Below are 12,743 nucleotides of genomic sequence, written 5' to 3' on the forward strand. Positions count from 1 at the left end.
GGACTCTTGGATCCTAGATCCAGTCGACGAAGCATATGATATCGTGCCCTGCGTGCCCAAAAAACTGCACGCAGAAAAACTTAATGAAGGTTACTAACAACGCCACTCTTGTAGCGGAGTTTTGCGCTGACACTGTGTAGGTTTGTTGTCGACACGACAAGAAGACTTGACACTGGCGAAATGTGCACAGAAAGCCAAAACCAAATAAAAATGTATGTAACTTTGTTGGTGTACCTAATCTTCTTCTGAGCCTTATCCCGTTACGCGGGGTCGGATTTCTCGATTATGCGTCGGCATTTGTTTCTATCTTAAACGTCTTGTTCATGGAGTTCCAATACCTTCATGTCATTTTGTTGATTCTTCAACCAGTGGCCTTAATCACGTATTTTGACACAGTCAAAATCTCGTTGACCTTTAGAAGTCGTCCTATTGAAAAACGGTTCTAAATCCGTCCGTATTTACAATGGTCGTTTCGATAGAACGATTACTCAATAGGATCGCAACTCAGCGATTTGTTGTCGTTGAAGTTTTGTTACGTGAATAAGGCTACAGAGTTGGGGTTTGTTGGTGAACTATCGGGGACTCGAACGCCTTGACACCTTAAGGGCCTAAATTGTTTGCACACACACGCTCGATTTTGCTCCGCCCCCGTTCATTCATGTTTCGAGTCTAAGCAGCGTCGGCGCACCACTGTAGATGTTTGCCCTAGCAAACCAAGCTCTATGTAAAGCACTTAGGATTGAGTATTNTCTAGTCCCGTCCTAAGATGATCCATCTTATGTAGTTTTGCCCGGTTCCCGCTACGCCGGACCGGAAAATCTGTGGGACCGGTATAACTCCCGAAAGGGCTAGTGGCTGTACAATTTATAAAGCTATTCACAATCCCGGATGCCGGATCCCACAAGACAGTCAAGTCAGTCTACTTTCATCAAAATATGCGAGCCGAATGACGCGAGGGGAGCACTAACCGGTGCCGGACAAACTCGTTCACAAAATTCACAGTGACAAAACGCTCGGTAAAAATGCCGGACTCGGCTAAAATGCCGGATCCGGGATAATGTGAACAGCTTCATACAATTTGTACCGCCGCTAGGCCTTCCGGCGATTTTACTGGACCGGCAGAAATGCCGGTAGTCCGACGTCAGGTACAAGAGCAAGAGGAACTTCAGAAGTCAGACTTAAGAGGAAGAGCAACTGTTCCCCATCTTAGTCCCAAGTCAGACCCGGGAGCAGCAGAATCTTTCCCTTCTTAATCCCGAGTGAGACTCAGGAGTAGCAGTTTGGTCCCTTTTTAGTCCCAAGTCAGATTCAGATGAAGTTATGTAAGTTCGGTCGCCGATTAAATGCGTAATTATATTGCTGTCGCGCTTGCACACTCACTGCGGCCGCCCGTCGCACAGTCGTGACAGCAATATAATTAGACGCGAGCGATAAGGATGGGTAGCTTGGGGTCAATGGACAAAAATCTATGTGCTCGGCGACCGGACTTTAGTTACGGTTAGGAGGAGCGGCATTACTCTATGCAGTATCTTCTCCAGTGCAGCTGTTCCCGAAAGGTGGTCCGCGGAACCCTGGGGTTCCGTGGAAAGGCCGCAAGGGTTCCCTAAAAAATATTATCCCACGTTTCGTGACCGACGTTGTTCGCTCGCACCGACTTGTTTACGCACAAGGGAGGGGCAGGGCGTGCGGGCGGAGTAGTACGGGGGTTCCGCTAGGAAAAGTATAATCAATTAGGGTTCCTTGGCAAAAAATAATTGGGAAACCCTGCTCCAGTGTAGCATTGTACCTTGACGCGCTGGCCGTGGAGGAGGAGCGGCGCGCGGTGGTGGCGCGCTCGCCGGCCGCGTGCAGCGCGCGTCGCCGTAGTCCGACGTCAGGTACAAGAGCAAGAGGAACTTCAGAAGTCAGACTTAAGAGGAAGAGCAACTGTTCCCCATCTTAGTCCCAAGTGTTTAAGAGTGTTTATGTATTAAGTTCAAAACGCCACCAACAGATGGCGCTGTACGTTATTAACTCGCGCAAGTGAAGTATTTTTTGGCCCATACATAATATGGGTGACTACAGAGTATATTTTCGAACAACTTAATACACGTCTTGTCTTAGTACAATACTATTGTGGTTTTATTTGAGTTAACCCTTTAGTACAGTTCAGAACATCGCAAGTTCAGTGTGTTAACACCAAGTCAGACCCGGGAGCAGCAGAATCTTTCCCTTCTTAATCCCGAGTGAGACTCAGGAGTAGCAGTTTAGTCCCTTTTTAGTCCCAAGTCAGATCCAGATGAAGTTATGTAAAGTCCGGTCGCCGATCAAATGCCTAGGCCTTAGTACTATTAAAGTGTACCTGGAGGCGCTGGCCGTGGAGGAGGAGCGGCGCGCGGTGGTGGCGCGCTCGCCGGCCGCGTGCAGCGCGCGTCACCGTAATCCGACGTCAAATACAAGAGCAAGAGGAACTTCAGAGGTCAGACTTAAGAGGAAGAGCAACTGTTCCCCATCTTAGTCCCAAGTCAGACCCGGGAGCAGCAGAATCTTTCCCCTTCTTAATCCCGAGTGAGACTCAGGAGTAGCAGTTTAGTCCCTTTTTAGTCCCAAGTCAGATTCAGATGAAGTTACGTAAAGTCCGGTCGCCGATCAAATGCGTATTTTTTTTTTATAAAAAAAATATTTGGCACCAAATTGCTGTCGCGCTTGCACACTCACTGCGGCCGCCCGTCGCACAGTCGTGACAGCAATATAATTAGGCGCGAGCGATAAGGATGGGTAGCTTGGGGTCAATGGACGAAAATCTATGTGCTCGGCAACCAGACTGTAGTTACAGTTAGGAGGAGCGGCATTACTCTATGCAGTATATCCTCCAGTGCAGTGGTTCTTAACCGGTGGTCCGCGGACCACTGGTGGTCCCTGGAGGCATTCCAAGTGGTCCACGAAGACATCGTAATAAACAAGTGACGTGATGAGTCAAGTCAACACAACGCAAACGACGCACAGTGGGCGAGAAATCGACCTCTCTTATCATAGGATTTTGAAAAAAAAGTGGTCCCTGACAAGACAGAAATTTGATAAAATGGTCCCTCGTGACTTAAAGGTTAAGAACCACTGCTCCAGTGTAGCAGTGTACCTTGAGGCGCTGGCCGTGGAGGAGGAGCGGCGCGCGGTGGTGGCGCGCTCGCCGGCCGCGTGCAGCGCGCGTCGTCGCCGCTCCTCTTGTTCTGCCGCTAGCCGCACGATGCGCGCGCGCATCTCGCCCTCCTCGCAGATATCTGCACGGAAAAACAAGGATTAGATTATGATTTGACTCACTGAATTTAAAACTGCATGATGTCATAATACACTCGACGTCAAATAAATCGCACCTCCCGCAACAAGCATTTTCAAACGTATGCATCCCCACTTCCCACCAATATTAATACCATTTAAAAGCCTAGTTCTAACCTTCATTTCATTAAAGGAAAGGTTTTTACCCCAAAAATGTGTCTTTACAAGGATCCAGAGTCAATTCTTCAAAAAATAGGTAGTTACGCTAGAGCCAACTTTTATGGCTATAAAACTGTTAAGTTGGGTTTAATTGCTATCCATCTGTTAAAGAGGATACGTGAAATCATTATTTGGTTTTATAACCATAAAAATTGGTCTAATTGATCCCATAGGTGGGCCCAAAGTGAGGTATTTTTTCAAGTCACATTATATGGTATATGTTAATCATTTATTAAGAAATTAAATGTGTTTTTCTTTAAGTATATTTATTGGGCTTTCAAATAACACCAATATTGTTGGGGTACCATGATTGTGTCAGAAGAAAATCGTTAAAGTTCGCGTCGCGGAAGGTGCGGTTTATTTGATGTTTCATTGACCTGCGCTAGCGCTACGGGCTCCTGCCGCGGGTCTGCACTCCACGGCGGGTACCCACCGCGTTCGCAAGCCTCCCACCAAGCATGTGGAAACTTATGCCCGTTTTCACCATCAATCCTTAATTTTTAAGTGGTGGGTAATGGTCTATGGTAACACATAACTAGAATTTTGTTTTCAAAGGGGTAACTTAAAATTAGGGATTGATGGTGGAGTGGATTAAAATATACATCATAGTAAAATTTATATGTATATTTTGTAGATCATAGTAATATCTAACGATTGAATTCATAAAACATGGATGTAAGCATCTAAGGCAATATTACACACTGTGCCATGCTCATAGGTACTATTTTTCTATACAAATACGCGTGCGTGCGAACGCGCGAATTTTGGTGTAGGCCCTCCTGATGCAATGATAGTACGTAACGTAAAAAAAAATAATAGCCTCGAGCCAAATTATCACAGCTAAAGTGGTCAGTCACACCGCACACTGGTAATAAGATTTTCTAAACAATGCTCAATAAACCTATTCAAACGATAAGGAATATTGTACCATACCCCAGTAGTTGTAATACATACGAGTAACATGCGCCTATCATAATATTTACAATGTCATTAGCACGTCACGTTTGCCTCCACATTACCTGCAGGCGTTTCGTCGTGTTTATTCCGCACGTTGAGATCAGCGCCGTACTGCACAAGCAACTCTAATACCTCTAACTGAAACAAACAACTCGCGTTATTTATTTATTATGGGTTATTCACAAGTATTCACAATGCATTCGCATGCATACACATGTTAGTGTGGGTCATTTACGCAATATCTGTTTATTACAGCATGCCAATTCAAAGTTGTATATGTCAACGTAAAATTGTGAACTCTGTCAGTTTATAATATAACGCGTTAGATTGTAAACTAATAGTGGGTTAGGTTAGGTTAGATTGTAATTTAACTACGTCAGATTATAATCTGACGGAATTCACAATTTTACGGTGACATATACAAGACAAGGTATTTGTCAATTAAAATTCATTCATAGCCTTGTCGCAATTACAGCCAATTTTAATAACAAAAATATCTAAAATGCCTGCATTTGTTTTTCCTCAAAAATATGATCGTAAAATACCTACTATGATAAGTGATCCACAGATCATAATATCTGATTATGATTCCACTATAATATGATCATAAATCGGATAAGTTTCGTAGTATTGAAAAGCGTAAATACTGTCATAATAGATTTTTAATCAGACAACTGATAAAAGCTAAATTTATCAATTAATTTTTATACTCCAATCTTTCCAAATAGTATACACATATTATAGTTCTTGCAACTCACGAAGGCGAGTGAGCTTTACTAGTGTGTGTACGTGTACGATGTAACGATAGTGTAATGTCTATCAAAAGTTATGAAAATCGAACAATAATAGCGAGCCACCACACATGTAAAGCTCAGTCGCCTTCGTGAATTGCAACAACTATAGCACACATAGAAGAGTCACTAAACGTTTTCGTTTCCCGTTTCAAATTTACTAAAACCTATTTATTAAAGTGGCCAAAGGACAGTGCCAATCCATGTATGGAAGTTGGACCAAGTGCTGCCCAGAATGAAACTATAGTGCATTTTGTTCCTCAGGCCAATACTAATTTGTAAACCGGAGCGCACTGAAATCTATCCCTGGAGTTAAGAGAAAAAAAGAGTTTTGTTTGGAATTATTTACATACAAAATATCATCGATGTATACCTACTACGCATAAGATTTCGCGATTTTGGCATTAAATAACACTCGTTATGTTGAACTTAACCATACTGCATCCGTACACCTTACTTTAGTACGACTTCGACATTATTTATAAGCGATCAAGCGCTGTTGCAGTAGTTTGGTTAGTTGACCGAAATTAATTATTTCTAAAATAGAGCAAGAAGTTTTAGCTTACAATAACTTCAATAATCGATTGTAATACACCAATAAATTGATTTTTCGCAAGGATAGAGAACTAAAACTTCTTGATTCATTTTGGAAATAATGATTTCTGTCAAGTAACCAAACTATTGCAACAGCGCTAGATCGCTTATAAAGAATGTCTAAGTCGCACTAAAGTAAGGTGTACGGATGCAGTATGGTTAAGTTCAACATAGCGAGTGTTATTTAATGCCAAAATCGCGAAATCTTATGCGTAGTAGGTATACATCGATGATATTTTGTNTAGCGAGTGTTATTTAATGCCAAAATCGCGAAATCTTATGCGTAGTACGTATACATCGATGATATTTTGTATGTAAATATTTCAAAACAAAACTCTTTTTTTCTCTTAACTCCAGGGATAGATTGCAGTGCGCTTCGGTTAATACATTAGTATTGGTCTGAGGAACAAAATGCACTATGTGTTGATTCTGGGCAGCACTTGGTCCAGACCCTGGCACTATCCTTTATTATTTCATCTGAACCTCTCACAAAAACAACCACACGTCATCTCTGGTAATACCATATTTACATCACATTCAGGGCTATTTTCATCTCTCGATTCTACCGCTGCAACTCCTGTGTAGCCAGAATCAAAAGCTTGACCCTAATAAAAGTACAATCAAGGCCAATATTGCCTCATTTCCACCACAGACATGCACACACAACGTATAAAAAGACCTTATTTCACACACAATTATGATACAAATTTCCACCCCATGCACAAGACAATAAACCAAACATATACTGACATGTCCCCAGCAAGCCGCCGCGTGAACTGGCTGCCAAACGTCGTGGTCTACCACGTCAGTAGACGCCCGGTGCTCTAGCAGGAACTCCACCACTTTGGTGTAGCCATTCGCCGAGGCTATATGCAGCTGTAACAATTACAAAATGAATGAATTTCTAAATGATGAATGAACTTTTTGTAGGGGAATTTGACATATAAATAAATATTATTGTGGAACATGGGAGTGTAATTCAAATTCTCCATTTGCCTATTGAATTTAAAAGAGGGTCGTTTTCATGCAGTGGAGACTGAATGATTTAATAATGCTTCCCAAGAAAATTATAAACCTTTAGTGAAAGAATCACAGAGATCCTCATAATAGCTCATCTAAGTCCATCCCCTCCGCTCCGCAACTTCCATAGTTCCATCACCGATCATCCTCATTTCGGTGGCGACCTACATCTCATCTATCAGTCACTTTCTGACATTCTTTACAATATTTTTTCCTTTTTAAAAATACTTACCAAAGTTACGCCCTGGTTATCCCTCGGCTCGTCCAAGTCCATCCCTTCCTTGACCACTTCTACAACATCCATCAGCATTCTCATTTCGGTGGCGACCTACGTCTCATCTATCAACCACTTTCTGACATTCTTTACAATATTTATTCCTTTTTAAAAAAGTGTTTAAAAATACTTACCAAAGTAGCACCCTGGTTATCCCTCGGCTCGTCCAAGTCCATCCCCTCCTTGACCAACTCCGCAACATCCATCAGCATCCTCATTTCGGTGGCGGCGCGCGTCTCGTCTATCAGTCTCTGAGCCTATTCTTTGCAATATTTTTGATAAGAACTTACCAACGTAGCACCCTGGTTATCCCTCGGCTCATCCATATCTATCAACTCCTAATCCAGCTCCGTAACATCCATCAGCATACTCATTTCGGTGGTGGACCGCACGCACCCCATCTATTAGTCATTCAGTGGCATTTTTTGGCACCAAGATTTGATAAAAACTTACCAAAGTAGCACCCTGGTTATCCCTCGGCTCGTCCAAGTCCATCCCCTCCTTGACCAACTCCGCCACATCCATCAGCATCCTCATTTCGGTGGCGGCTCGCGTCTCGTCTATCAGCCACTTTGTGACCTTCTTTACAATATTTTTTCCTTTTTAAAAAAGTGTTTAAAAATACTTACCAAAGTTACGCCCTGGTTATCCCTCGGCTCGTCCAAGTCCATCCCTTCCTTGACCACCTCTACAACATCCATCAGCATTCTCATTTCGGTGGCGACCTACGTCTCATCTATCAATCACTTTCTGACATTCTTTACAATATTTTTTTTTTAAAAAGGGTTTAAAAATACTTACCAAAGTTACGCCCTGGTTATCCCTCGGCTCGTCCAAGTCCATCCCTTCCTTGACCACCTCTACAACATCCATCAGCATTCTCATTTCGGTGGCGACCTACGTCTCATCTATCAATCACTTTCTGACATTCTTTACAATATTTTTTCCTTTTTAAAAAAGTGTTTAAAAATACTTACCAAAGTTACGCCCTGGTTATCCCTCGGCTCGTCCAAGTCCATCCCCTCCTTGACCAACTCCGCAACATCCATCAGCATCCTCATTTCGGTGGCGGCGCGCGTCTCGTCTATCAGTCTCTGAGCCTATTCTTTGCAATATTTTTGATAAGAACTTACCAAAGTAGCACCCTGGTTATCCCTCGGCTCGTCCAAGTCTATCCCTTTTTTGACCAGCTCCGCAACATCCATCAGCATCCTCATTTCGGTGGCGGCGCGCGTCTCGTCTATCAGTCCCTGTGTGACGTTCTTTGCAATATATTTTATAAAACTTACCAAAGTAGCACCCTGGTTATTTCTCGGCTCGTCAAAGTCCATCCCTTCCTTGACGAGCTCCGCAACATCCATCAGCATTATCATTTCGGTGGTGACCCGTGTCCCATCTATTAGTCATTTAGTGACATTTTTTGGTACCAAGATTTAATAAAAACTTACCAAAGTAGCACCCTGGTTATCCCTCGGCTCGTCCAAGTCCATCCCCTCCTTGACCAACTCCGCCACATCCATCAGCATCCTCATTTCGGTGGCGGTTCGCGTCTCGTCTATCAGTCCCTGTGTGACCTTCTTTGCAATATATTTTATAATAACTTACCAAAGTAGCACCCTGATTATCGTCCAAGTCCATCCCTTCCTTGACCAGCTCCGCAACATCCATCAGCATCCTCATTTCGGTGGCGGCGCGCGTCTCGTCTATCAGTATCTAGGGGACATTCTTTGCAAACTTTTTTCTTTCCCTTCACGCTTAAAAATAGAACTTACCAAAGTAGCACCCTGGTTATCCCTTGGCTCGTCCAAGTCCATCCCTTCCTTGACCAGCTCCGCAAAATTTACCAGCATCCTCATTTCGGTGGCGGCCCGCGTCTCGTCTATCTGTCACTTAGTGATATTTTTTGACATGAAGTTTTAACGAGACTTACCAAAGTAGCACCCTGGTTATCCCTCGGCTCGTCCAAGTCCATCCCTTCTTTGACCAGCTCCGCAACATCCATCAGCATCCTCATTTCGGTGGCGGCGCGCGTCTCGTCTATCAATCTCTGGGTGACATTCTTTGGCATGGGAATTTGATAAGAACTTGGTACTTACCAAAGTAGCGCCCTGGTTATCCCTAGGCTCGTCCAAGTCCATCCCTTCCTTAACCAGCTCTACAAATTCCATCAGCATTCTCATTTCGGTGGCGACCTACGTCTCATCTATCAGTCACTTTCTGACATTCTTTACAATATTTATTCCTTTTTAAAAAAGTGTTTAAAAATACTTACCAAAGTAGCACCCTGGTTATCCCTCGGCTCGTCCAAGTCCATCCCCTCCTTGACCAACTCCGCAACATCCATCAGCATCCTCATTTCGGTGGCGACGCGCGTCTCGTCTATCAGTCTCTGAGCCTATTCTTTGCAATATTTTTGATAAGAACTTACCAACGTAGCACCCTGGTTATCCCTCGGCTCATCCATATCTATCAACTCCTAATCCAGCTCCGTAACATCCATCAGCATACTCATTTCGGTGGTGGACCGCACGCACCCCATCTATTAGTCATTCGGTGACATTTTTTGGTACCAAGATTAAATAAAAACTTACCAAAGTAGCACCCTGGTTATCCCTTGGCTCGTCCAAGTCCATCCCTTCCTTGACCAGCTCTACAAATTCCATCAGTATTCTCATTTCGGTGGCGACCTACGTCTCATCTATGAACCACTTTCTGACATTCTTTACAATATTTATTTCTTTTTAAAAAAGTGTTTAAAAATACTTACCAAAGTAGCACCCTGGTTATCCCTCGGCTCGTCCAAGTCCATCCCTTCCTTGACCAGCTCCGCAACATCCATCAGCATCCTCATTTCGGTGGCGGCGCGCGTCTCGTCTATCAGTCTCTGGGTGACGCCCCTCGCAGCCATCTCGCTCTCGATCGCGTCTAGCGTTCTCTCTTCCTCGCAGATGTCGTATGGCATGTTGCCGTCACCGTTGACGGCCAAAAGGTTTGCGCCTCGCTGGATGAGTATTCGGACCTGAATAAAAATAAATAAAATTTCATTAACAATGGTCAGTTTTTCAGACAACGACATTTTTTGTTCAAATACAAGGCACAATGATTAGCGAAAAATTTCTATTGCGTGGTTCCTGTTTTCTTTTTATGTTTACTAGGCAGTCAGCTGTATCTAGTTTCTAGTGCTGGAGCTATCTATAATTAAGGTTAGTCTACTTCGTTGTGAGACTTAACAGCGTAATCTTACCAGGTTTAAGTTCCTGCATGTTGAAGGATCGCATAAAGGCCTTTGCCTTGACGTTGCCGCGTTATCGAGAAGCAGCCGCATCATGGCCTCGTTGTCGACGCGACTCTAGTGTGGGGACAGTGTCTCTGTAATCACTACTACAGCTGGGTATCTCGAATTCCGAGGTGAACTTACTATAATGACTGGACACTATACGAACTCACCAGGTTGAGGTTCCCGCAGGTGGCGGCGGCGTGAAGGGGCGTCCACTTCTCGCTGTCCTCCGCATTGACATTTTCCCCATGGTCTAACAACAGCCGCGTCATGGCCTCGTTGTCGAGGCGGCACTAGTGTGGGGACAGTGTCTCAGTAAACACTACTCGCTCACCAGGTTGAGGTTCCCGCAGGTGGCAGCGGCGTGAAGGGGCGTCCACTTTTCGCTGACTTCTGCGTTGACGTTGGCACCATGGTCGAACTACAGCCGCATCATGGCCTCATTGTCGATGCAGCACTAGTGTGGGGACAGTGTCTCTGTAACCACTACTCGCTCACCAGGTTGAGGTTCCCGCAGGTGGCGGCGGCGTGAAGGGGCGTCCACTTCTCGCTGTCCTCCGCATTGACATTTTCCCCATGGTCTAACAACAGCCGCGTCATGGCCTCGTTGTCGAGGCGGCACTAGTGTGGGGACAGTGTCTCAGTAAACACTACTCGCTCACCAGGTTGAGGTTCCCGCAGGTGGCGGCGGCGTGCAGGGGCGTCCACTTTTCGCTGTCTTCTGCATTGACGTTTGCTCCGTGGTCTAACAACAGCCGCGTCATGGCCTCGTTGTCGAGGCGGCACTAGTGTGGGGACAGTGTCTCAGTAAACACTACTCGCTCACCAGGTTGAGGTTCCCGCAGGTGGCGGCGGCGTGCAGGGGCGTCCACTTTTCGCTGTCTTCTGCATTGACGTTTGCTCCGTGGTCTAACAACAGCCGCGTCATGGCCTCGTTGTCGAGGCGGCACTAGTGTGGGGACAGTGTCTCAGTAAACACTACTCGCTCACCAGGTTGAGGTTCCCGCAGGTGGCGGCGGCGTGCAGGGGCGTCCACTTTTCGCTGTCTTCTGCATTGACGTTTGCTCCGTGGTCTAACAACAGCCGCGTCATGGCCTCGTTGTCGAGGCGGCACTAGTGTGGGGACAGTGTCTCAGTAAACACTACTCGCTCACCAGGTTGAGGTTCCCGCAGGTGGCGGCGGCGTGCAGGGGCGTCCACTTTTCGCTGTCTTCTGCATTGACGTTTGCTCCGTGGTCTAACAACAGCCGCGTCATGGCCTCGTTGTCGAGGCGGCACTAGTGTGGGGACAGTGTCTCAGTAAACACTACTCGCTCACCAGGTTGAGGTTCCCGCAGGTGGCGGCGGCGTGCAGGGGCGTCCACTTTTCGCTGTCTTCTGCATTGACGTTTGCTCCGTGGTCTAACAACAGCCGCGTCATGGCCTCGTTGTCGAGGCGGCACTAGTGTGGGGACAGTGTCTCAGTAAACACTACTCGCTCACCAGGTTGAGGTTCCCGCAGGTGGCGGCGGCGTGCAGGGGCGTCCACTTCTCGCTGTCTTCTGCATTAACGTTGGCGCCGTTGTCTAACAGCAGCCGCATCATGGCCTCGTTGTTATCGATGCAACACTGGTGCAGCGCCGTTAACCCATCCTCGTTCGTTGCGTCCGGCGTCACCCCGCGCGCGAGGAGACGCCGCACTGGAAAGGGAAAACGAAACTGTTGTAATGATTATTTATGGTCCAACTAGGTTTCCGCCCGCGGCTTCGCCAGCGTGGAATTTTGTCTTTCACAGAAAAACTTTATCGCGCGCGTCCGTTTCAAAAACCGGGATAAAAACTATCCTATGTCCTTTCCCGGGACTAAAACTATCTCTATGCCAAATTTCATCAAAACCGGTTCAGACAGACAGACAGAGTTGGTTTCGAATTTATAATCTACTAGCTGTGCCCGCGACTTCGTCCGCGTGGAATAATGACTTTGGCTAGGCACTTTTATTAATTTAGTCTAATTATTTTACAAATAGCTTTTGCCCGCGACTTCGTCCGTGGAGAAGTCGAAAACGTTCTCATACGATTATTTTTAAATGTTTTAACGTTATTATCTAAATGTTTGAATACTTTTAAAATATAAAAATCAGGTTAAATAAACATGAAAATATTTTTTTCTTATATTTTATGAATATGCAGCTCGGCCTTTGATCCGGTGAACGAAATCGAAAACTACACCTACCGCAGTATTATTGGTAAANATCATGGCCTCGCTATCGATACGGCACTAGAGTGGGGACAGTGTCTGTAAACACTACTCGCTCACCAGGTTGAGGTTCCCGCAGGTGGCGGCGGCGTGCAGGGGCGTCCACTTTTCGCTGTCTTCTGCA

At 45.4% G+C, this 12,743-nt stretch overlaps 1 protein-coding gene across 1 annotated transcript in view; it reads right to left on the minus strand.

The window, feature by feature from the left end:
* The window catches only part of MYPT-75D (Myosin phosphatase targeting subunit 75D), a 77,095-nt gene that overhangs the window by 12,078 nt on the left and 52,274 nt on the right, over positions 1-12,743 (minus strand). The window contains exons 4-9 of the mRNA XM_028300208.1: positions 11,867-12,063; positions 9,875-10,126; positions 6,564-6,689; positions 4,491-4,566; positions 3,116-3,257; positions 1,787-1,909 (exon numbers count right to left, since the gene is read on the minus strand). Coding sequence (XP_028156009.1) covers positions 1,787-1,909; positions 3,116-3,257; positions 4,491-4,566; positions 6,564-6,689; positions 9,875-10,126; positions 11,867-12,063 — 916 coding nt within the window. The remainder of the gene's footprint in view (positions 1-1,786; positions 1,910-3,115; positions 3,258-4,490; positions 4,567-6,563; positions 6,690-9,874; positions 10,127-11,866; positions 12,064-12,743) is intronic.

This window comes from Ostrinia furnacalis, unplaced genomic scaffold (assembly GCF_004193835.3).
Source record: "Ostrinia furnacalis isolate ACB-3 unplaced genomic scaffold, ASM419383v2 OfSCF0710, whole genome shotgun sequence".
Taxonomy (NCBI): domain Eukaryota; kingdom Metazoa; phylum Arthropoda; class Insecta; order Lepidoptera; family Crambidae; genus Ostrinia; species Ostrinia furnacalis.